Raw genomic sequence first — 25,893 nt, forward strand, 5'->3', positions numbered from 1 at the left:
CACAGACAATGGCACAGCAGACGCCACTGTAGCCTTGCAACAGGAACACTCTTCTTTAGCTTTGAGAGCAGGAGAACATCATCTAGTACTCGATATGCTTACCCTGCAACAAGGAGGCAGATTTTCACTTTCTGAGCAGTTTCGTGCAAAAAATGTCAATGAGCATTTGCAAAAAATGTCAATGGAAACTCTTATTATTGTAATATTCTTGATCCTGTTACTAAGTTTTGTTTGGATTGTGATTAAGTGTTGCTTTGCCTTATGCCATAGAACCAAACGATCGGACACAGACAGTGATTAATCTCACGTTTGCCCCTCGCTTGGGAAAGTCCTCCTCCTCCTCCACCATCTCTCCCTTCACACCCAGCCATTTCGCACATGTAGATGCCAGAGAGGCTCACAGCCTCTCCCTGCAGGGCTGTCACCCAACCACTGGATCACGCCATTACCCATGCCATCAGGCGGGGAGTGTGGCGACACGCACTTGGTACGACCTTGGGTATGGCATGGGACAGTGGAAAGCGCTTACATACCGTGCTTGCGCTGCTCACCGTAGCTGCACGGACCCACTCGCACACAGAAACTGGTGACCATCCCCGTAGAACTACTTGTGGATCACCAACCCTTTTGAGACACATCCAGCTGTGTACGTAAAGGACATGTCTTGGTCAACCAGTTGACCATAATAAGACTGAACAGAGAAGGGGCAATCCCATAAGAAAGGCACCCCAACGCTGACTCCGGGCAGCTCTTGTTGCCTGGTCCACAGCTACTGCCCAGCGAAGGAGATACCCTTACATTATGATGGAGAATATGAATAATCAACAGTTTCCCCGACTGTTGCTCAAAAGTGGGTAAGTTTAATTGTTAACACCGTTGTATGTTGCCTACATGGCAAGTGAGGTTTCCCCTTCTCACTTTCACTCATGCCTAGATTGTTTGAGCTCCGCTCAGTCTTAATTATATTGATTGTGAACTTATATTACTATAATAAGGTTATCAGACTTGGTCCATAGACCATTGCTGTTTTATCGCCCGATACCCAAAGAACCCTTGCTGTGTGACAGGCATCCACCTCTCTTGGAAGTCGCAAGCAGTAGCTCCCAGTGTTTGGCAAAGAAAGCTGGCAATGCCAGGGCAATCCCAGAGCACAGTGACACCTGGTCATTCAGGTTAAGCTGATGGGGAGAAGGACCAGAAAGCAGACTTTGGCCTCTTCAGGGATCTGCTTGATGCAGCACAGTGGGATAAAGCCCTGGAAGGAAGAGGGGCCCAAGACAGCTGGCTTATATGCAAGGACGACCTCCACCAAGCTCAGGAGCGATGCATCCTGACAAAGAGGGTGTCAGGCAAAAAACACCTGGAGGCCTGCGTGGATGAACAAGGAGCTCCTGGACAATCTCAAACAGGAAAAGGGAGCCTGCAGAGGGTGGAAACAAGGCCAGGTAGCCTGGGAGGTATACAGAGAAATTGTCCGAGCAGCCAGGGATCAGGTTAGGCAAGCTAAAGCCCAGATAGAGGTAAATCTGGCCCAGGGTGTCAGGGGCAACAAGAAAGCCTTCTATAGGTATATATGGGAGGCGAAAGGAAGACTGGGGAAAATGTGGGCCCACTCCAGAAGGGAACGGGAGACCTGGCCACCCGGGACATGGAGAAGGCTGAGATACTCAACAACTTTCTTGCCTCAGTCTTCACTGAGAGGGGCTCTGATCACACTGCCCAAGTTGCAGAAGGCAAAGGCAGGGACTGGGAGAATGAGGAACCACCCACTGCAGGAGAAGACCAGGTTCGAGACCAGCTGAGGAACCTGAAGGTGCACAAGTCCATGGGACCTGATGAAATTCATCCATGGGTCCTGAGGAACTGGCAGATGGAGTTGCTAAGCCACTATCCATCATATTGGAGAAGTCGTGGCAGTGTGGTGAAGTTTCCATTGACTGGAAAAGGGGAAACATAACCCCCGTTTTTAAAAAGGGTAGAAAAGAAGACCCGGGGAACTACAGGCTGGTCAGTCTCACCTCTGTGCCTGGCAAGATCATGGAGCAGATCCTCCTGCTAAGAAACTCTGCTAAGGCACACGGAAAATACGGAGGTGATTGGTGACAGCCAACACGGCTCCACTAAGGGAAAATCCTGCCTGACAAATTTGGTGGCTTTCTATGACAGCGTTACAGCATTGGTGGATCAGGGGAGAGCAATACGTCATCTACCTGGACTTGTGCAAAGCATTTGACACTGTCCCACATGACATCCTTGTTTCAAAACGGCACAGACATGGATTTGACCAATGGACAGAGGATAAGGAACTGGATGGACAGTCACAATTCAAAGAGTTGCAGTCCACAGCTCCATGTCCAAGTAGCGAGCAGTGATGAGCGCTGTTCCTCAGGGGTCAGTACTGGGACTAGTACAGTTTAACATCTTTGTCAGTGACATGGATGGTGGGATCACATGAACCTTCAGCAAGTTTTACAACCACAGCAAGTTGTGTGGAGTGGACAACACACTGGAGGGCAGAGATGCCATCCAGAGGGACCTGGACAGGCTGGAGAGGTGGGCCTGTGCAAACCTCATGAAGTTCAACAAGGCCAAGTGCAAGGACCCGCACGACGGTCAGGGCAATTCAAGCACAAAGAGACACTGGGCAGAGAACGGATTGAGAGCAGCCCTGAGGAGAAGTACTTGGGGGTGTTGGTGGATGAGAAGCTCAGCACAAGCCAGCAATGGGCACTTACAGCCCAGAAGGCCAACCGCATCCTGGGCTGCATCAACAGAATCATGGCCAGCAGATCAAGGGAGGTGATTCTGCCCCTCTACTCTGCTCTCATGAGACCCCACATGGACTCTTTGGAGACTTCAGCTTTGGAGCCCTAAACATGGACATCGACCTCTTGGAGCAAGTCCAGAGGAGGGCACGAAGATGATCCGAGGGCTGGAGCACCTCTCCTGTGAGGACACGCTGAGAGAGTTGGGCTTGTTCAACCTGGGGAAGAGAAGGCTCCGGGGAGACCATATAGCAGCTTTCCAGTATCTGAAGGGCGCCTACAAGAAGGCTGGAAAAGGACTTTTGACAAGGGCATGTACTGACAGGATGAGGGGGAATGGCTTCAAACTAGAAGAGGGGAGATTTAGACTAGATATTAGGAAGAAATTTTGCACTCTGAGGGTGGTGAGGCACTGGTCCAGGTTGCCCAGAGAAGCTGTGGCTGCCCCATCCCTGGAGGTGTTCAATGCCAGGTTGGATGGGGCTTTGAGCAACCTGGTCTAGTAGAAGGTGTCCCGGCCCATGGTAGGGAGTAGGAAGTACATGATCTTTAAGGTTTCTCCAACCTAAACCGTTCTAAGATTCTCTGATGATAAGGAAGAGGCGAGACAAAAAGGAGGACGAGCCCCGGTGTGATAAACTCAGTATCGTTTGTTCACCAAACCTAAAAACTTACATTTCCACAAGAAGGCAACTGCTTAACAAGAGGTGGCAAGATGGCCAACATTTTACTGTGTAAACAGGATATGCATGATTGTGCAGGCAAGACTAAGCCGCAAGGTCAAGTTATGTAGACAAAGTATAATAAATTGTGAAAAGACTTGAAGGAAAGAAACCTTCACCCCAAGACCACTGGCAATACTAGTGTTTAAGATATTAATTTGTGTAATTTTAAAGGTGTTTGTTTAGTACTGCCAGAGTTTTAGAGATACCTATAGCACTTGGATAAATACTTTGAGAAAATGTTAGATGAAGAATCCTTATAGAATTTACTAACTCTTTAGAAAAAGGGGGGGACTGAGTCAAAGATATAGTACTAATTAACTAGTAGTAATTCATAACCTAAAAGACAGGCCTGATAAAAAATGGACGAAGCAAGAAGTCTTGAGGCATTGCCAAGGACAGCTCCTGATAACGAATAAAAGAAGGTCTTGAAAGGCGGCTGAAACCAACCCTGCGGTCTGGACAGAGACCAAAAAGAAAAACCGAGTCTGCGTGGGGACAAAAGGTTACTTGAAGTGATGAAGAAGAATTTGCAGCCTTCATCCCCAAGACCCTCAGCGACCACCACCACAAAGCATTGCGCAAGCGCAGTTAGGAGGAGTTTATGAAAATGACTTCTTAAAGCTAATTTTAATATGAAGCAGGGATAGGTTATGCATATGTATAGCCGTATTAAGAGATCTTATGATTATGTAAAAAGTACCATATATATATTTGAGAAGGCCGCTGCATTGGGCGCGCCGTCGGTGGAGTGAGACTCCCGGGCCGCCCAGCGCTGTTTTGCTTGCTGCCGCTTGCTAATAAATACTCCAAATTTTAATTGACTCTGTCTCACGTCAATTTTGTGAGATCAACATATAACAATTTTGGTGCCGTGACTCGGATAGAGGCAATCTGGTGAGAAGCCACATACAGGGAGGCGCCCCGCTGAAATTCAGCGGCCCTGGCTGGGTGCTATCCCATCACATCCTCTACCGACGAACCCTAAATTTGGCAACAAGCAAAAGAAAGCCGGCAAACCCTGTAATCTTTGTGCACGAAGCCCCGAACGAAGACGCAGGAACGCGTGAGTATAGGCCGGTTATCCGTTCGGTTGGGGTTGGGTATCCCGGAGTGTGATCATGTGAGACGTCCACCGGACTTAGTAGTCCACCGGATGAAGCGAGTGCGGACCCCTTAGTAGTGCAGTTCCCATCTCCCGCGAGGGACTGGGCCACGAATAGGGGGAGCGTGTGTGTGTGTGAAAGAAGGCACTCCGGAAGATGGGACAGAGGAAGAGCAAGCCCTCTGATCCCATGGGTGGATTGGGACCTCATGTGAGACTTCCCCAAATACCACCAGACAGTCCGTTAAGTTTAATGATCAAATATTAGGATGATTACCCCTTCTAGGCGGGGTAAGGACAAAGTGAAATTGATTCACTATTGTATGGAAATATGGAGAGAAAGAAACAAATAAGAAAATGTTTATATTGGCCAATTTAGATTTGTGATCAGTCTGACTATCTTGGTGCAGATTAGTGGTAAACGGCAAATAGTTTAAGATTTAAGTTACACGTAACTAGCTATTGTTTTAATTAGAAAATCTTTTGGTGTGAGTGAGAAGTGTAATAGGCTCTTTTATATGACTGAGTGAGTGTTTGAGTGAGGTGCAGAGTTTGTGTGTTCGCCCTAAGCGAAAAAGAATTTTTATAATAGAGGAGAGGGAACATCGACATAGTCCAGGCGCAGACATTAAATGGCTACTACAGCGGCCAAACTGGACTAATCAAGACACTGAACATAAAACTCATATGGTGGATCTGCGCACCAGAGTTGATCAAGAAATTAAAGAATCTGTTCCTCAAAGACAGAATATAAATAAAACTCTTAGTGAATATCAAAGGAAAGATAACCCCCCCGACATTTATAAAAACATTGTTGAAAAGGAATATAAGACAAAAAGATTTTAATGAAGATTAGAGGGGTCAAAGTTTCTATTTACTGGGGACTCGTAAAGTCACCGAGCCCTAAATGAAGTTAAAATTGAGTCCCCAACACGAAGTGTCCGAGTTCCTTGTGAACTTGGGCGCCAAAAGATCAACCGTCCAAAGGTTACCATCTGGATGTGTTGAATCAAAGGAAAAACTCCGAGTAATCGGTGCAAAGAGGAAAACTTTTAAAGTGCCCCTGATAAAAAGTGTAACAATAGAAACTCCAAATAAATATGGAGTGAGAACATTTTTATTAGTTCCAGAAGCTGAATATAACTTTTTGAGACGAGACCTGATAGTAAAATAAGGAATTAATTTGAGAGTAGGTCAGGAGAAACTAAAAGTAAAATTATGCTTATTAACTGCGGAACATGAAGCCAGAATTAATCCAGAAACCTGGTATAGCCCAGGATCGGTGAAAAAAAAAAAAAAAAAAAAAAATTAAACCGATCACAGTCTCCATAAGAGACCCAGACCAACCAATTAAGATAAAACAATATCCCATCTCCAGAGAAGGGAGAGAAGAGTTGCAACCAACAATCTAGAGATTTTTGACCCAAAGACTTTTAAAACCCTTTATGTCTCCTCACAATACTCCCATCCTGCCCGTAAAGCAGCCGGATGGGTCCTATCATCTGGTCCAACACTATACTTAATCAATTAAGCCCAGATTACAAATGGTATAGTGTCATAAATTTAAAAGATGCCTTTTGGGCCTCCTCCTTAGAGGAAGATTGCAGGGATTATTTCGCCTTCAAATGGGAAAATCCCAAAACACATAGAAAACAGCAATTACGGTGGACCGTCTTGTCCCAGGGGTTTACAGAACCCCCAAATATGTTTGGACAAGCTTTAGAGCAATTATTAGAATCCTATGAATTAAATCAAGAGTTGATTCTGATACAATATGTAGATAATTTACTAATTGCTGGAAAAACTCAAGAAGATGTTAGAACTGAAAGCATTAAGTTGCTAAATTTTCTAAGTCTCCGAAGACTAAAAGTTTCAAGATCTAAATTACAGTTTACAGAAGAAGTAGTAAAATATCTAGAGCACTGGCTTACAAAGGGGCATTAGAAATTAAATCCCGAAAGAGTAAAAGGAATCTTGTCTGTAACAATACCTACTAATAAAAGGCAAATAAGACAATTAGAATTGTTAGAGTACTGTCGACAGTGGATAAAAGATTATAGTAATAAAGTAAAATATTTATATGAATGAAATTAACTAAAAATGAACTAGTAAAGTAGACCTCTGAGGACAAGAGGCGTTGGGAAGAGATAAAAAGAAAATTAATAGAAGCACCTGTCCTCAGCTTACCTGATATCCGTAAACCCTTTCAAATTTTCATCAGTGTGGATAATAGAACAACATATGTGGATTTGACCCAGGGATGGGCAGGGCAGAGAAAACCTGTAAGATATTATTCTAAAATCTTAGATCCTGTAAGCCAGGGGTGGACCACTTGCCTGCAAGTGGTAGTGACAACCGCATTATTAATAAAGGAGGTTGGAAAAGTCACCTTAGGAGGTGAACTGAAAGTATATACCCCCCATAACATCCGGGGAGTGTTGCAACAATGAGCTGATAAATGGCTTACTGACAGTCGGTTGTCGAAGTATGAGAGAATTCTGATTAACTCCCCTAGATTAGAAATGGAAATGACTTCCATTCAAAATCCGGCCCAATTTTTATACGGAGAGCCCAAAGAAAGACTACTGTCTCCAGTTAATAAATCTACAGACCAAAATAAGAGAAGATTTAGAAGAAGAAGAATTAGATGAAAGAGAAAAATTCTTTGTGGACGGCTCCTCATGAGTAGTGGAAGGGAAACAAAAATCAGGATATGCCATCGTGGATAAGTACACTTTTCGAATAAGAGAATCGGGGCCATTGAATACGGCTGGGTCTGCAAAAGCCTGTGAATCATATGCTATGTTGAAAGCACCAAAAACTTTTAGAAAATAAAATTGGGACTATTTATACGGATTCCAAGTATGCCTTTGAGGTGGTACATACCTTTGGAAATCCTACCAAAAGAATTAGCCCGGGGCATACTTAACAAATTACACAGCAGAACCCATTGAGGAATTCAAGCCCTTGTAGATCAATTTGAAACTAACTATGCCTGTGTCGGGATATACGGTTTAGCAAAAAGGATCTTAGAAAGATGTTTAACCTGTCACAAAGTGAATAAGAGACAACTTAAAGAAAAAGTACAAGAAGGGCGTGAATTGGCTAAAAGACCATTTGAAAAAAAAAAAACAAAAACAAACAAACAAGTAGATTTTACTGAATTACCGAAGGTTGAGAGATATCAGTATCTATTAGTCTTGGTTGATGATCTTTGTAGAAGCCTTCTCGGTGGTAAGAACTACGGCGAAAACAGTTATTAAAGTCCTCTTGGAAGAGAGGCCCACATTTTACCTCCAAAATAATCAAGAAGCAACTAAATTATTTGGAACAAAATGGGAATACCACACTCCCTGGTATCCTCAAAGTTCTGGGAAAGTAGAAAGAATGAATGAGGAGATAAAGAAACATCTAACCAAGCTGAAGGTAGAGACGAGAATGAATTGGGTTAAATGTTTGCCATTAGCCTTACTACATATTAGAACTCAACCAAGAACAGATACTGGTATATCCCCCTTTAAATTGTTGTATGGGATGCCTTACGATTTCGGAATATTAGTAAAACACCTGAAAGTCGAAGATGAAATCTTAACGGAGTATATTTTAGAACTCACTAAAAGAAGAGACCTCCCTTGGACATTTCCATACACCGAATCCAACCTGGAGATCAGGTATTGACCAAAACCAGAAAAGAAACATCTTTAACGCCCCGCTGGGAGGGGGCGTTGTTTTTGTTGTTTACTTACCTTACAACCTTTTTGTTGTTTTACTTAACAGATACAGCAGTACGGACAGCGGAGAAAGGATAGACCCACACTAGCAGAATAAAAAGACCTATCTTCCCAGAAAGGTGGACTATGACGTCGGAACCGAGAGACCTTTGAGTAAGATTAAGGAACGAGACTGGTAAATACACTTTTCCAGAAGAGAAGTAACGGATAGTTTAACCATGTATAAAGCACCATACTTCTGGATACCTATGTTAGGTTGTTTGCAAGTGTGCAAAGTTTGGTAAGAAGTGGTCATGTGTCTCGTTTAACATGCAATCTTGCTGTATGAATTGTCGCAAAAATCTGACATATCAAGAATCAGAAAGTCAAGCAAAAATCTGTAAATTATTTTGGGGGTGGGAACTATCAATATCTGAACCCTGGGAGGTATAAGAAATGAACTGGTATTGAGCCTTAAGACAGTGTGCTGTAAGATTCCTCTGGAAACAGGCCCAGCAACAAAACAGGTGGAAATATATTTAAGAATTATTGATAAATTAACAGCAGAGTTACTAAAGTGAGAAAGGCGTGGTAAAAGGAAAGCCAGAAAATTCCCCTGAAGACTACCTGCTGCTGCCGAGAAGATATTGATATCCCGTTGCTCTCTGCACGAGAGTGGACGAGGACAGGCAGAGAGGTATTAAACAGTGGGGCAATGAAAGCTGGTATCCTTTCACTACCACGGCCTCAAGAAATGAGCACCAACCCTTCCATTGGCACCATAGTTAACTACCTTAATTTCCACCGTGGCGGGGCCCCTCATAATACTGTGGTTAATTCTAACCTTCGGGCCTTGTTATTGTTAATAAATTTGTAGCTTTTGTTAAGAACAAGTTAAAAACAGTGCAACTAATGGTAATAAAGCAATCAAAACTAGAAATGAAGATTATACCAGATGAAAACTCTGAGTTAAATGCAGCTTGTGAAGTACTGTCCAGGTTTGATCAGCAAATTTCTTGTAAATAAAAGAAAAAGAGGGGAAGGATTGTAATAAGTAACAGAAGATCATTTGCTGATCCAACCAGTCGCTCAAGGACCCTCTGGACAGTAGGTTATCTCAAGCACAATAAAAGCTCAAGCACAAGTGCTTAAGCGGTTTGATGAACAAAATAGTGAAAAGTAAAAGGGGGGAATTGTGATAAGCTCAGCGCTGTTTGTTCACCAAACCTAGAAACTCGCATTGTCACATTGTTTTACAAAAAGGCAATTGCTGAACCTGCTGTTGCAAGATAGCCAGCATCCTGTGAGCGGGCAAGGCTAAAACTGCAAAGGTCAGGTTATGCAAACAAAGTAGGATGTGAAAAAGACTTGGAGGAGGGGAGGAGGGCTCATGAAGACGAAGAGTACATGATGTGAGGAAGACATGAATCTTTCATCCCTGCGACAACCAAGAGGAAAAGGAAAGCAGAAAACGACCCCCTAGCAACAAGTCGTGTCGTGCAGATGCAGAGTACCCCTCTACCGGAAAAAGAAGAGTATAAAACCAGGGACTTTCGGGAAACGGGTGCGAGCCGTCGGCGGAGTGAGACTCCCGGGCTGCCCAGTGCTGTTTTGCTTGCTGCCGCTTGCTAAATAAATATTCCAAATTTTTAATTGACTCTGTCTCGCATCAATTTGTGGGATCAACTTAAAAGACCATGGCTGTGATGGGGGGAGAAGGGGTGGGTGAGGAGTGGAGGATGTGGTGTGGGGTTTTTTTTTGGGGTGGTGGTGGTTTTTTGCCAGGTGTTGCTTTACCCAGTGGCTGTGGGAGGCGTTGGCATCAGGAAGCCTGTGCTAAAGCGGGGTGGGGGCCTCGCTGCAGTTGGTTAGCAGAGCCAAAGTGGTTATTAATGGTTATTAATGGTGCACTAATTACGCCCTTGTAACTGGGAAGCTCAGATGCCCCCTAAGCACCCCCCCGGTGCTTCTCTAGCCAGGTGAGCGCTGGGCGTCCCCCCCGCAGGAGAGGAGAGCACCTCCGGGGTGGGTGGAAGGGCGTCACCCAACGGGGAGAGGACCAAGATGGGGCTTGGGTGTCCCTTGGGGTGGCCGGGTGGCGGGGTAGGGCTGCTGGGGGCTGCCACGATGAGGGACACCCCCACACCTTTCTCCATGGCTCCCACAGCTCTGCTCCCTCCCTCCCTCCCTCCCACCCATCCAGTGCCACCGGAGAGGTGGTGTCCCCCCTCCCGGGGCGGGCAGGGGCTGTGCCACCCCATCTAACACCTCAACGCACCAAAGCACCTCACTGGGGGAGGGACTCTGTGCCTGGTAGCCCCGTGCGCCCCAGCACTGTAAGGATGGGGCTGAGCCCCCACCACGGCCACCCTGTGCAAACCAAAGACCCCCACACAGACCCCCCCACCCCCATTCCCCGTGGCGCTGCGAGGATGCACAGCCGAGGGGTACGGGGAGGGCTCTCTCCATCCCACAGCCTCCCCCTTCCTCCTCCCTCGCCTCCCGACGCTCTCCCTTTCGTTGGACTAACACAGGCAGAGAGACAGAGAAAGAGAGTTTTTATTATTCTTTTTTTTTTTAAATTTTTCATTTCCTAAAAGCCACCCGGTTTTCATCCCAGGCATGGCCAGAGGAGCTCGCCCAGCGTTGAGGGGGGGAGGTTGGGCTGCGTCACGCAGCGCAGCGACTCATCAGTTTTTAGAATTAATGTAACGATAACGAAACTAACGGCGATTTTTAAGTTTTGTAAGTATTTTTTTTTTTTTTTTATTTCATTTCAGAGGGGGTGGGGGCGGGAGGGGGATGTTTGTTTTTTAGCACAAGCCGGCTTTTCTAGAGGTTAAAGGAAAGGCTGTGCTTGGATAAAAATGGTTTGGGGAAAGATCCCGGTTGCAAAGAGAGAAGGGGGGCAAAGCCAGATTTCCAACAGGTTGTCAGCCCAGGGCTGGGGGAAAAAAAACAACACACTAGCAAAATTATTATTTTTTTTTTAATTTCAAAAGTAACACAGACACAACCCCCAACCCCAGATGACACACACACATCCACACACAAAAACTACCTCAGGTTTTCATACCTCAGCACATTGCGCTTCTGTTTCCCTTTTAGAGATTTTGTGTGCCTTACAAAACTGATAGCTGGAGCATTATTTTTGTTTATTTTCTTAATAAAAAAAAAAAAAAGAGTTGGAAAACACGCTCTCTACTGAGTGCGAGGCGGGAGAAGGAAAGCAATCCCACGGGTGCCAGAGCTCTTCCATAGTCTCCTTCTGCTGGCTGAGAGCCAGGGGCCGTTCCTTCGGAGAAAGCTTGAGAGATGTTTAGAAAGAGAAAAAGAAAAAAAACAAAAGAAAAAAATGGGGGGAGAAAAAAAAAGAGGGGAAAGAAGAACAAAGAGAAAAAGAGATAAAAGGGGGGAAGAAAAAAGGGGGAAACGGAAAAAAAGGGAAAAGGAAAAAAGGGGGGGGAGAGAAAAAAAAAGGAAAAGGAAACAAAAACCCCAAATATAAAAAAAAAAAAGGTAGAAAGGAAAAAACAACCAACCAAACCAAGCAAGGAACGGGGTGAAAGCCACCGGGCAAGAGGAAGGACGAGAGCCGGGGGTGAGGTGGCGGTGCCAGCGCCGGCCCCGGGGGCTGTGACACCACACTGCAAAGTGTTCTGTGAAAAAAACCAACCAAACTCCACCCAACGACAACAACATCAAAAAACAGAGAAATCTCTCCAGCTCACACGAGCCTGAGCTCGCTCTCCGTTGCTCTCTTTCCAGTGTCTCGGGGGGGTCACGGCCGAGCTGAGATTGGGGGGGGGGGGGGTGGGAGTTTGCCCCATGGCTGTGATGGGGGGAGAAGGGGTGGGTGGGGAGTGGGGGATGTGGTGTGGGGTTTTTTTTTGGGGTGGTGTTTTTTTTGCCAGGTGTTCCTTTACCCAGTGGCTCGGGGAGTGGGACAAAACGGGAAAAAGGGCTTCACTGAGAGGTTCAAATTAACAATTTCTTTGGACTTCACTCACGGGCCCAATACGTCACTATTGCAAGTTCTGTGTGTGCGATGGCGATTACACTATTGCGGTTTAAAAGCAATTAGTGGGATCCACTATTGCGAGCTACAAATGCCCCCGACAAGTAGCAACGCAAACCACAAGGGCGCTAGATATTAATACCTTAGAAGAGGGCACCAGTCACAAACTCAATCGCATGCCCTATACCGTACGGGTGTTTCTTAGTCACTTACCCTCTCTCTCTCAGGTGAGGTCGCTCCATCCCTGGGAAGTTACCCTGTACAGCGTCCTGGATGGGGGGGACAGATCTCCTAGGGGCCAGCTGTATCCTTGGAGGATTCCCCATTTGTCTCCCCAGACCCTGCGGTTTATATTTCCTGACTCGGTGAGGGTGCAGGATTATGCCCGAGTGGATTACACTGTCTGGGATATTTCCCTCTGGTGGTGCCATAGCGAAGTCTCTGTTGCCAGTTTGTGATGTCCGGCGCTCAACATCACGGGAGGAGTGGTGGGATGGGACTCGGGGCATTTTGATTGTTAAGGGCCATTTGGTCTTGGTTGTTCTGTGCCATCTGGAGATAAGCCCGGGCTGAGCTGTTTTGCAGCTCCCCCCAAGTTCTCTCTGCACAGCCAAGGCACGGCGGAGATGGAGCTGAGTGGGATGGCAGCTCCCTGCCTCTCACCTCTGGTGCTCTGAAACCAGCTTGGCTGGCTGCTCCCACACAGTGTGTTACTGGCTTGCCCAGCAGGTAAAGAACCCAGATTTGGGATGCCACTGGGGTGTCCGTAAGGGGTCCTGGGGGGACTCTTGCAGGCCAGAGGGAGTCTGGGGCAGCACTTCAAGGATCTGGGGGTCCCCTCTGGTGCCTCTGGGGAGGGTTTTGTGGCTGGAGAGGGCCGAGCTGGTTTCAAGAGGTGCTTCCTCCCTTTCTCCAGCCCACCCAGCTCCCCCGACACCCCCACCCCCCCAGGTTGGTGGGTGCCAGCAGTGCCAGCCTGTCCCACTGGGTCGGGCACTGAGGGGGGCACAGCCCCAGCCGCGGGATGGGAGGATGAACCACAGCACCAGGGATAGAGACCAACATTTTATTTCTTTAACATTTCCCATGGGGGGCACCCCAGGGTTGCGCGGCTGCACCGCAGCTGGTGCCAGGAGGGAGTCCAACATCCCACCTACAGCTCACCTGGCTCCACTCGTGATGCTTTTGATGGGGCTCAGCGCCGTCTCTTCTGTGCTACGGACCAAGCGGCTCCAGGTAGGCGACTGCTGCACCGCACTGTGCCGCAGCGTGGGGAGGGGTGGGGGGCTGCGGCGCGGGGCTGGGAGCTGCTCCCGTCTCACCCAGCTCCCGGGGTCCTGCAGAGGGACTGGAAGAAGCCAAAGCAAGGGATGACGCACGTGAGAGCCCGCCCGCAGGAGCAGAGCAGTGAGTGGCCCCAGCACCGAGCACCGGGCAAACAGCACACACCCCACGGCAGCCCTGAGCCGGGGCTGTGCCAAGGGCTGCCGGCCGCTCACTCCGTCCCCTCCCTCAGCAGCTTCTCGGCTAGCGGATGAAGGATGGGAGCTCAAGTCGATGCAGGAGAAGCAGGGAGTGTGGGGGAGACCCCCAGATCCTGCCCCAGACCCTCAGCCCGTGCCCTGCCCTGCCTGTGCTGGGCAGCCCTGCCTGCCTGCTGAGGAGGGGGTGCTGCCCATGGGCCCCGACGGAGGAGACAGGGTGCAGCGGGTCTCTTCTCTCTCCTCCTCTGCAGGGCAACCGAGGAGGCAGCGAGGAGGGAGCACCGGGCCCCACAGGACCCACTGGGCTCCCTGCCAACCATATACCATCTGAGCAGTGATGCCTCTCTCTACCCCCTGCCCCCCCCAAGCCCCCAGGTCCCCCTGCCCTCCTCTGCCGCCTATAGGTCCTATCAGTGGGGACAGCTGCTTCTGGTCCAGGCACCCCCTGGGCTCCTGGGCCCCCCGAGGTCCACCGCAAGAGCCCCTGCAGCTTGTGCTCGCTGGCCAACTCGGAGGACTGCAGCAGCCTGTTGAGGAGCAGCTCCTCTTCCCAGAGCTCCCTCTACCACTTCCTGGAGCCCTGGCCCAGTGCAGCAACAGAGCCAGTGGTGCTCACACACTCAGGACAACCCCGCTCTCCCATGGCTGCTGGTGGGGCAGTGCGGAAACTGGGGCCGGTCCTCGGCCAGGAGCCTCCACAGGAGCTGCCAGCAGGGACCGAGAAAGAGTGGGTTCCCCAGCAGGGGATGGACAGGGCACAGGGGCCCACGGATGAGCACCTGTCCCCCAGAAGGCCCCCAGCCATGGACATGGACAAGGTGGAGCGGGTGCAGGAGATCACCTGTGCTTTCCAGGCCTTGAAGGCAAAGACGGAGGAGTCCTGCAAGACCACGGGCAGGGAGTGTGGCCAGGCAGACCCAGGGCTGTGCAGGGCAGGAAGGTGCCTGCGGCAGGGCTGCGCCCGGCTGTGGGGCTACCTGAAGGGCTGGTGGAGATGCCACTAGCCGTGTCTGCTTCTGCCAGCCCTGCAAATGGTGACAGCGCCAGGCCCAGAAGACCAACAGTGCCCCTAATACCGAGCAGCTGTGGGGAGTGGGGCCGGGAACCCCTCTGGGGTGCTGCGTATGTGAAACGTTAAAGAAATAAAATGTTTGTCTCTAGCCCTCGTGCTGTCCTTCCTCCTCCCATCCCACGGCTGCGGGTGCTCCCCCGAGGGAGCAGGCTGCAATCAGCAAGCACTGTGTGTTGAGCTCCCCTGTTCACAGCCATGCTCCGCCTGAAGGCGGTGAGGCAGGAGCAGTCCCCAGCCAACTTGGGTGCAAAAAGGTTCATCTGACTCAGCGGGTGAGGAAGGGCCCGTTTCAACTCTGTACCTTTGGCATTCTCAGGTCAGAGGATTTGATGGAGCCAACTGAGAGCGGCAGCATACGCTGTGGGGCTCTGAGCTGCTGCGTGGTGCCAGGTCTATCCAACGTCAGGCAGTACGTTCCCAGGAGACGTCACCGCTAACAACTCTTCCGAGGAAGTGGGGCCGTTTCTGCAGTCGTAGCCTGCCTGGAGAAACAGCCCCACGGAGCTAATAGTCTGCTGAGCAGCAAGGGAGCAGAGTCGCTGACTCTCAACCAAGGACTGAAGTACAGCAACACACTCTATTGCCTTCCCCCTTCGCCCGCTGCCTCCCACAGTTGAGAAGAAACCAACCAGGGAGCTCCAAAGGAGGGGACCCCTCCCCCACTCCCCCAAATCTGCTCAACACCCCCAAACCTCCCTCAAGACACGGGACTCCTCCCACACACCTCCACTCCCCACACCGACAACCCTCCCCCTCCCCCAACGCTCCAAAAAGCAGCAGTCCTTAGGGCAGACTCCTTAAGCTGACTCCACAGCTACGGCTCCCCGTCGGCTCCGGGGGAGACAAGGGGGCCCCGGGGCTCTCCGTCGGCTTTAAGGGGGTCCCAGGGCTGCCCACGGGCTCCCAGCAATGCCCGTGCCCACCAACCACCCCCGCTTCAGGGGGCCCAGCGCTGACACCCCCCGACCCATCTCGGGGGTACCTGGGGGGGCTCGGCCGTGGGCTGGAGGCGGGCGAAGGGGGCACGGCCGGGCTGACCTGCCGGGGGGGGCTGAGAGCGGAGCCCAGAGCGGAGCCAAGCGCCCGGCCAGGCCGGCCCCGGGCACCCTGCGCTGCGGCCGGGGCTGCCGCCACCTGCGGGGAGCGAGCGGGGGGTGAGGGGGCGGCAGCGGGGGACGGGAGGGGCCTGAATCGGCCCTGTCCTCCCCGGGGACCCCCCACTCGGCTCTGCCCCCCCCAAACAGGCCCAGACCGCCCCCCGAGCTCCACAGCCCGGTCCCGCCACCCCACAAACCTCCCAAACTGGCCATGGACTCCACCGCCACCGCCCGCCCGCTCCTGCTCTCCTCGGCCCCCGCCCCCCCGGTACCGACCGTCACAGCTCCCGACCGCCGCCATACACCGGAAGTGCTCCCCCTCACGTCCGCCCAACCGCGCATGTGCCGAGGGGCAGACCCGGGCCACGCCCCCCAGCGTCGCCGCGGCAACGCGGGCGAGAGGGGCGGGGCCGCGCCGAGGAGAACGAGCTCCACACCAGCGCTTTTCTCCGCGTCGGGCAATGCGAGGCCGAAACCAGCCCAGCCTTCCTCCAAAAGATCCGGGACCGCCCGAAACCAGCCCGGCCTTCTCCAAAATGAGACGGACATCCGCCTGCAGAGCTCCGCCAGCCCCCCCGACGGACATCACGGGGATGGGGGAAAAGAAAACAACCAGAAAGGTACTGAAAATAACGTGGAGACGGTGCTTAGAGATCCTTCCGAGAGGCAAAACACGGCCTTTGTTCTCATTTTTGAACACGGGGTTTCGCAGTGCTTCGCGGGCAGTGGTTATCCAGGGGCATCAGCTATCCCGGGAAGCGAACGTTCCCATCCCGTGTGGCAAAAGTCCACTCGCATGAATAACTTAGACAAAACCAGCTCTCAAAAGGACAAGAGGCACCTTTGGTCACCTTTTCCTTGAAGCTTCGCGAAAACTGTATACTCAGATTGGCCCTTTCCTGCAGTTTCTTTCCCAGAGTTTTGCCCCAAACCCACGCTTCTAGCCCCGCTCCCCAAGCCCTCCCTCGGGGCCCACCACCTTTCCCCAGCCCAGCCTGTCCTTAAAGCTTTTCTTTCCACACACAGCCCTTTCCACTCACCTCCCTCCGGGGCGGTGTTTTGTTTTGGTGGTTTTTTTTTTTTTTTTTCCTAGCTTTGGAGCAAAAAGCGGGTTTTAAAGGTGGGAAATGAGGGGGTCTCCCAGCTTCCCGGTGGAAAAAAGCCGGTTTTAGCACTTCCTTAAAGCAGCTTTTAACCCTTCCTATAAAGTGTTGTTCGTTCCCCCCCCGCCCCTTTTCAGTTTTTTTTTCCTTCCTCCTTTTTGGGGCAGTTTCCCCCCATTTCTCCCCCTTTTTTGGGGGTGCTTTTTCCTACTTTTTTTTGGGGCAGTTTTCCCACCTTCCTAAATACAATTTTCTTCCTTGGTGGTGAATCTATAAAAAGCTCTTTTTCATAGTGTTTTAAAACGCATTAAATCCTCACAACGCTGCCTCTACCTCCTTTTTTTCAGGGCTTAAAACCAGAGTTTTGGACAAATACACAGAGGAGCGCTCCTCTCACCACCAAACCCCCTTCTCCCTCCCCGCTTTTATTCCCCAGTTATTTTTTTATTATTATTTTTTTCTACCCAGGATTCAGGAAATATCATTGGACAAATCTAAACAATTTGGGGGGAAGAAAGCTGGGAATTGTTGAGTGCTGCAAATCCTTTTGTCAGCGACATTTGTGTGTCCCTGTGCGTGTCGTCTTTGTCTGGGTGATGCTGTCACCGGCGCCTTGAAAGGAATCGGGAGTAATTTGGTGCTTTATTTGTCTATAACATAACTTGGGGAACTGGATTTTTTTAATACAAATGGGGCCTGGGAGAAGCTACCAGCGCAATTTGGGATTTTTTTCCCATCCCCAACTCCATTCGGACGCCCGTTCCGCACTTTCAGTGCAGCACCTCTGGAAAACCCCTCAAAAACTAAACTATTCTGGAGCTTTGATACTGCCTGAGCGCCTTTGGGTGAATTCGGGCCCAAAAATTATGTTTAAAACCCCCTTTTTTCCCTTTTTTGGGCTGTTTCATCCAAAAGTGAAAGTTGGAATAGGCCAAGAATGGGATGGAGGGGAGGTCTTTCCCCAAACTCTGAGCCTTCCGGGACCCCGAGTGGGAGGAACCGGCTGCCCGGTCTTCCCCGGGCCCGCTGCGGGTTTTGCTCGCCCCGTTCCTCGCCCGGGGTGAGTGGCCTCTGGCAGTGGAGGTCCACCCTGGCTTATACTCCTACCTCTCGTGCCTATTGGGGTGCCTCCAACAGCCGAGAAATAGTTCTGCTTGGCAGCGAGTCCAGAGGCCAACCTGGTCTTGCCCTCCCTCCTCTTTAGTCCGGTATCTCTGATTCTTGTGGCACAATAGGGTCCTTTCTTCGGTCCCAGAACTCGTATTGGAGCTGATATTTCGAGGATCTATGAACATTCTGGTTGGGTCGGTCCACATTACGTAATTCTCTGTGGGTTCTGCAACAATAATGTCTAATCCACTTACACTTATCTATTGGGGTTGTATTCCCACATCGGATACACTAAAGATCGAAGACTTGGGAGAGGTACTGCTCCTGTCTGCCACGGGGACCTCAAATGACCTTATTACAATTCTTACACTTAACCTGTGTAATTTATAACAGGCAACAATTACAACTGCAGCAAAGTAGGGTCGAAGGGGTTTGGTGCCACCCCAGTCCGAAGGCACTCTCAAGGCTTTTGCTGTCTGTTGCTCTCATGCAGCAGCACTGATTCTTATACGCCTTCTGAAGGCTCTCCAGGGCTTTTTCCTGTCAAAGCAAAATCACGAGACTTCCTTTCCATGGTTAATTTCCATATGCGTACTTTGAATCTGTATAGATAATGCCTTCTTTTCCCTGGAGATAATCTAAAGCTCTCTTCAGAGCATATAGTTCACAACTCTGGGCTGACTAATTTGCTGGTAATCCTCCTTCTTCAATTACTGCTTTTTCTTCCCCATCAATGACGACATAACTCCTTGCTCTCTTTCCAACTATACATCAGGAGGAACCATCTATAAAAAGTTGTTGGATAGTTTTTTGGGTTTGTTTGTTTTTGTTTTATTACATAGGGCATTGGTGTGTTTATTAGGTCTTCTCTTACCCTGGTTTGGTAATTTATAAAATCTAATCAATCATGATGCGGCTCCCCACTTGCCCATTCCTACAGGAGTTGTGAAGGATTCAGGTTTCTGTCTACCACCAGGGTCAAATCATTCTTTTCTATTAAAATCGTTTCGTGCTTCAAAGTTCTGAAATCTGTTAACCACTGGCCAGACTTTTGAGATAAGATAGTTCTTACAGTGTGTGTGTGGATGTACGATTAGGGTTCTTCTAGAGGTTAATTTTTGGCTTTTTTCTACTAATATTGCTGTGGCCACTACTGCCTGTATGCATGTGGGCCACCCCCAACATACCGGGTCCATTAATTTTGGATAAGTATGCCACCGGTTTCCTTTCTCCGCCCCGTTCCTGCATTACAACTCCATGTGCTATCCCTTCTTCCGTGTTTATAAAAACGTGAAATTCTTTTTTTTTTTTCTAGGGAGGGGAGGGCTAAACCTGGGGTTTCTATTAACTTCTGCTTTAATTCTTTAAATTGCTCTTGTTTGTCTTCTGTCCGCTGTAGTGGACTGTCTTTTACAAGTTTGTCATAGACTCAGTCACTAAAATTTCTGTATCCTTTAGCCCATAATTTACAGTACTCTAGTAACCTTAAAGTCTTTATTCGTTCTTGGGACACTTAATGCTGTAATTCGTTCTGGATTGATTTTTCTTTTTCTTTTGTTAATTAGATGCCTTAAATACCTTACCTCTTTTTGTACAAACTGCAGTTGTGTCGTTGAAACTCTTAATTCTTTTTCTCCAAAAAAAACCATTCAGCAAACGTATCGATGTCTCTTTCTGACTTTTTGCTCCCTCTCTCCTGATACCAACAGATCATTTCCATATTGCAAGATTCTTACTGCGGGTTCTGCCTGGAACTCCCCTAAAATTTTCTCTTGCGTCTGTTCAAATAGATTTGGGGATTTTGTGAATCCTTGAGGCAGGGAGGTCCAGCGGAGTTGCTGCTTCTTCCCGGTGTCTGGATTTTCCCATTCAAAGGCAATTTCATAATACAAGACTTCTCAGCTCCTGAGTCTACTAAAAAGGCGTAAATTTCCTCCTGGGGGCCTGATTTTAAGTTTATCAAGGGCTCACTAATTCTTTCTTCCCCCAGCAGGCAGAGCCCTTGACACCCTTACTCGGGAGCGTATTCTTCCTGTTGACAGATTTTAAGCACTCGTTGACCTCTCTTTTGCCTGGGACACTCTCTCTTAAAATGTTCTCCCTGCCCACAATGGTAACACTTTCCGCCCTCTGGGGCTCCTGATTTCATTCACATGGGCTTTTTGAGCGGCAGCAGATGGGCTCCCTGTATCTTGTGTGCTCTCATCCCTGGCCCCGGATTCTGGGGCGCTTTATCTTTAGTCTTTGTTATTTCTTTTACAGTCGCCACCATTAGTTTTGCTTTTGCCCTCTGCTTCTCCTCATCGCGCCTCACATATACTCTTTGTGCTTCTCGTAACAGCTCATTGATTCCTCTCTCATGCCAGTCTTCCATCTTTTTCATTTTTTTCCTAATAGCTGGCCAGGCATGGGTGACAAAATTTATTTTTTAATAATTGCTGGCCAGCCACAGTCTCTGGATCAGTCACAGAAAACTGCTGAATATTCCTTCAGAGCCTCTTCAACCATTCCATCAGCGATTCCTCTTTCCCTTGTTTACTGCCAACGGCTTTGCTCACATTTGACCCCCTCGGGGCTGCCTCTTTAATTCTCCTTATAATTAACGTCCGATAATCAGACATGTTTCTTCTCCTTGCGGAGTCATTTTGATTCCAATCAGGTCTTTGTAGGGGTAACTTTTGGTCCCCCACCACCCCATGAACGTTTTTCCTTTCCCATATTCTCGTCCCTGCTACACGGATCATTTGTCTTTCCTCAAGGGAGAACAAAGTTCCCATTTCTTCCCAAGTGTATACATTTGGACCTAAAAATTGGTCTAATTGTTTTGACAAACCTAGGGGATCTTCCAACAATTTCTTCATTTCTTTTTTAAAGTTCCTGACTTCCGTACTGGTTAGGGGCACATTCAGAAATCCTGCCCCATTTTGAACTCCTGGCATCGGGACCTCCCGTAAAGGATGCAGCCCAATTGGTTCCGTCATCTCCTCTTTTTCTTCCACTACGGACCTCCCCACTTCCCGCCTCCGTCTCCTCTGGCATTCCCTTCTAACGGGGACCTGAGGCTCTCTCGTGCCTTCCGGAGGGTCCGGGTTATATGGGGGAGGTAAGTATTCGAGAGGATCCCAGGCTGGTCTCTGGTCCTCCTCCTTCTCCTTCTCCTTTTGTGTCTCCCATTTAAAAACCCCTGCAGCTCCTTTCCAACACGCTGCATACTCGCTTTCTTCTTGATCAAATGATTCTATAGAGTTAACGTATACATTTAGTGCTTGACACAGCTGTCCCTCTACAGAACCATACTTTGGCCAATACAACCTGTCTGGCCTCATGGGCTCTTTGGTCCATTTAAACATACAGTAATTGATCATCTTTGCTTTATCCTTACCCCGGGTGCAGGACTCTCCTTCCTGCCCCCGTTGTAACAACATCCTCCCGAATGGACTGTCCGGAGGTATTTCTGGAATTCCCTAATCAGCTTTTCCCTTAGATTCCTTTTTACTTTTCCCTTGTCCCATTTTTTTCCCCCGGGGGATCTCTCAACTCCAGCCTTTCGCTTCGTCTCTTCACCGTCCGGTCTCCTCGCGGAGATACGGAACCGCGGTTAGAAAGACTCCGCACTCGCTTCGCAGATCTAGTCCGCGTCTCACTCACACCACTCTCAATCCCCCGTCACCCAGCCGCCCGAGCAATACTTAATAGTCAATTTTCTTACCCGGGTCTCGTGCACAAGTATTATCGGCTGCCGCGGTTATCCCTGGGACCCCTCTTTGGTCCACGAGCCCCTTCACCGGGCTGTTGCCGCTGGTCCGTCACCGAGGGCGGGGAGAATCCGAGGATTGCTGAAATCAGCAGTGGCGCGCCGTCCCGGTCTACTCACCCGTCCAAGGCTCCGAACGTGGGCTTCAGGTCTCCTGGACGAGCCCCCAGATTGTGAGAAACACACTCACTGTATTGAATTTTAGTCTGGGGCAAATTCGGTGGAGCTAACACCCCAAACACGCCCCCACCACACATGGAACACCCCACGTAATGCACACAGTGCTCGTGCACGTCATGCACAGAGCGTGGAAGGCATGCACATGCAGCACGCGCACACACACACAGTGCGGGCACGCACAGCCTGCCAGCATACGCACAAAATGCCCGCACACACGGCACGCGCTCGACCCAGTGAACGCATACCTGCAGTGCGCACGCTCACAGGCTCATCTACACCACACTGCACGTAAACAGTGTGCACCCACCGTGTGGGTACCGGGACACGGAGTGCACCCAGACACCGAGTGCACCCACACACAGGGCACACACGATGCGTGCACACACAGAGTGCAGCACACAAACTGACGTGCCGGCATTTCCCAGTCCCTGAAGGGCCAACGGGAGAGCTGGGGAGGGACTTTTTACAAGGGCGTGTAGTGACGGGATGAGGGGGAAGGGCTTCAAACTGGAAGAGGGGAGGTTTAGAATAGATCTTAGGAAGAAATTGTTGACTGTGAGGGTGTTGGACCCCGGCGCAGGTTGCCCAGAGAAGCTGTGGCTGCTCCATCCCTGGAAGTGATCAAGGCCAGGTTGGACGGGGCTCTGGGCAACCTGGGCTGGTGGGAGGTGTCCCTGCCCAGGCTGGGGGGGTTGGAACTTGATGGTGTTCAAGGTCCCTTCCAACCTAAACCATTCTGTGATTCTGTGTGTGCGCCCAGGCGTGCGCATAGGTACGGAGTGCAGCATGTGGGTGTGCTGGACTCGTCCCACTCGCACATCACCGCTTGCCTGCTGCGGCTGTAGCCAGATGGGCCCCTCAACACCCAAAACCGTGCATGCTGCCTGTAGCAGTTCTGTTCTCTGGTGTATGTGTTTTGGGAAGGCCCTGGTGGCAAAGGGCTGCAGAGAGCGGGGTGGCAGTGAACTTCCCCAAGAGGCCGCGATGCCACACGGGGTTTTTTGCTGCCCGCTGTCAGCAGGCAGCGCTCGCAGCCAGGCGCTGCTGCCTGCCGCGGGGCCTGCACAGCCTCGTCCCGCAGGCAGAGCGTTCAGCGGGGGTCTGTCGGGGGTGTCCCATGCCGGCTTCTGCCTCCCCTCCTGCCGGGAACCCCCCATGGCGCCCCCCCTTCTGCCAAGAGGCCACCGGGCCCGGTGCCCGGAACCAGCGACTCTGTGACATCAGCCCCGGGAACAAGAGCACCGTGGGCAGCGTGAGCACTGTGGGCATTACGTCGGCTGCGGCACTGGTGGCGACAGGCCCTCGGTTCGCTTCTTGCAGGTGCCACGTGCCGCCACTGGCAGCAATGAAACTGCTCCTCGTCGTCGTCCTGCTGGCCCTGTGCTGGCCTGTGCAAGGCGCGTGGGACAGCTGTGGGTAAGTGGCCCCAGGCTCTGGGGGGGAGCTTGGGCAACCCTGATGGGGCTCACTGGAGGGAGCCCGCTTGTCCCCCGTGGCCACAGCTTCCCCAACCCCGCCTGGGAGCCTCAGATCCTGGCCAGCACCCCGGCTGCTGGCACAGCTCCTCTGCGGGGCTCAGGCAGAAACAGGGGCGCACGCACGCCCGCCCCAGGGGGTTCCCTGGCCCTGCTGTCCGTGCAGCGCCTTGTGGGGAGGGAAGAGGGCTGACCTTCAGCCTGAACCGCAGCACGCGTGGAGCAGGACAGTCATGAGTTTCTGGTTACAGAGGGACCTGCGGGCTCCGGCCCATGGCTTACCAGTACGGCATGTCGCGCGTGGTGGGTGGCACCGATGCCCGTCCAGGAGCCTGGCCCTGGATCGTCAGCATCCAGGACCCCTGGGAAGCAGGCACGGGGCACATCTGCGGAGGGTCCCTCATCAGCCCACAGTGGGTCCTCACGGCGGCACACTGCTTCATCGAGGCCAGGTAAGGAGGGCCAGGGAAGGGGGCTGTCCCCACCACCCTCGCGGGTGCCCTGCGCGCAGCACCGCCTGCTACTCCCATCCCCGTTCCTGCCAGTACGCCCAGTGCCTGGGCACTGCCGAGCCCAGCCCAGAGAGTGCTCAGGAGAAGGCTGGGCTCGGGCCACTGCTTCCTAGCAGCCTCCAGCGCCACATGGCTCGTGCCTAAGGCATGCCAGGGCAGTGGCAGCCTGCGTGGCACTGCTCTCCTCTCTGCCTTGGGAAGCAGAAGGCAGGGAACGGTGGGGCTGCTGCAGCGCGTGGCTCCGCTCCCTCTGACCCCCCTCTCCATCTGCCTTCCAGGAACATCAGCATGTGGCGCGTGGTGATCGGGGCCACCCAGTTGACTCGGCTGGGCCCCGAGGCCCAAGTGCGCCATATTAAGCGGCTGCTGGTTCACGAGCACTACAGGAATATCACGCAGAGGAACGACATCGCCCTGCTGGAGCTGGACCAGCCGGTCCAGTGCAACTCCTACACCCAGCTTGCCTGTGTGCCCGACGCCTCACTGAGAGTGTCAGAGCTGCACACCTGCTACGTCAGCGGTTGGGGCGCCACCACTGCAAGATGTGAGTTCCCCCAAAGTGCTGGTGTCCTGAGTGCAAGCTCGGCACACTGGGGAGAGGGGTTGGGCTTCCCGAGAGCGGAGGCGAAAGCCAGAGTCAGGCTGCGGGGACGTATGCCTCCGGAGAGAATGGGCTGACCCACCGCCCAAAGCCAGACAGAGGGGAAACACGGGCACAGTGCCTTCAGGACGCAAAGCCAAGCCCTAGGGAAGGGGTTCACCCAGGCAGGGGGGGAGCTGCTGGGGCTTCATTGCTTTCTGTGCTCACAGCTGCAGGGTCAACGGATGTCCTGCAGGAGGCCAAGGTCCAGCTCATTGATGTCAACCTCTGCAACAGCAGCGGGTGGTACAGAGGGGCCATCCACAGCCACAACCTGTGTGCTGGCTATCCGCAGGGTGGCATCGACACCTGCCAGGTAGGACATGCTGCAAGTCAAGCCCCGGCAGCACCGGCAGCCCTCTCGCAACGCCCAAACATCGCCCGGCACGTGCTTGGCCTGGCAAGTCACCCTGCCACCGCTGGGTCTCCACCGCTGCTGGTGCTCACCTCCCCTTCCCCAGCTGCAGGTCCTTGCCCAGTGCCCGCCTTGTCCCAGAGCCCGGGGACGCTGCCCAGAAAGCCCATCCTGTGCTCCCGGCAGCCCATAGGTCCAGATCCCAAAGCATCCCCCTTCCACACAGCCGGGAGCACTGTGCAGAGATGAGAGAGCGCCCGACCTTACAGGCCCTCCACCCTCTCCCAGATGAGGCTCTGTAGGCTCCAGCGCCGGAGCAGCGCCGTTGTGTGCAGTGAGCAGAGCTCTGGCAGGTGCTGGGAGAGAGAAGGAGCCGGCCAGAGCGCTGACAGCGGCCACCCACCACCACCTCAACCCTCTCTCCTCCCCTGCAGGGTGACAGCGGTGGTCCTCTGGTGTGCAAAGACAACAACGCGGACTACTTCTGGCTTGTTGGGGTGACCAGCTGGGGGAGAGGCTGTGCCAGAGCCAAACGGCCCGGAGTCTACACCTCCACCCAGCACTTCTATGACTGGATCCTGGTCCAGATGGGACTGCGCCCAGCACCATCGGCTACTACAACACCACAGCCAGTCTTTACTTCAACCCCCTATCAGAGGCCAAGGCCAATACCCACACAGTCGGGCGGGTTTGCACCATGTCCATTTCCACGCCAGAAGCTGGTGGAATTTTTTAAGCTGCTGCAGGAGCTGCTGCAGGTCCTGTGGGGGAAAAAGACTCGAGCAGCATGA

The 25,893-nt window shown here is 51.4% G+C and overlaps 1 protein-coding gene across 1 annotated transcript; it reads left to right on the forward strand.

Moving 5' to 3' along the window:
• Positions 1-891: 891 nt before the first annotated feature.
• Positions 892-25,893, forward strand: LOC309685606 (acrosin-like; the record flags this gene model as incomplete). Its single annotated transcript, XM_082501345.1, has 4 exons — positions 892-898; positions 24,454-24,666; positions 24,918-25,063; positions 25,537-25,893. 4 exons carry the CDS (start codon positions 892-894, stop codon positions 25,891-25,893), a joined length of 723 nt encoding a protein of 240 aa, XP_082357471.1.

The sequence above is a fragment of the Vanellus vanellus genome (assembly GCF_965231255.1).
Source record: "Vanellus vanellus genome assembly, contig: HAP1_SCAFFOLD_39, whole genome shotgun sequence".
NCBI lineage: Eukaryota > Metazoa > Chordata > Aves > Charadriiformes > Charadriidae > Vanellus > Vanellus vanellus.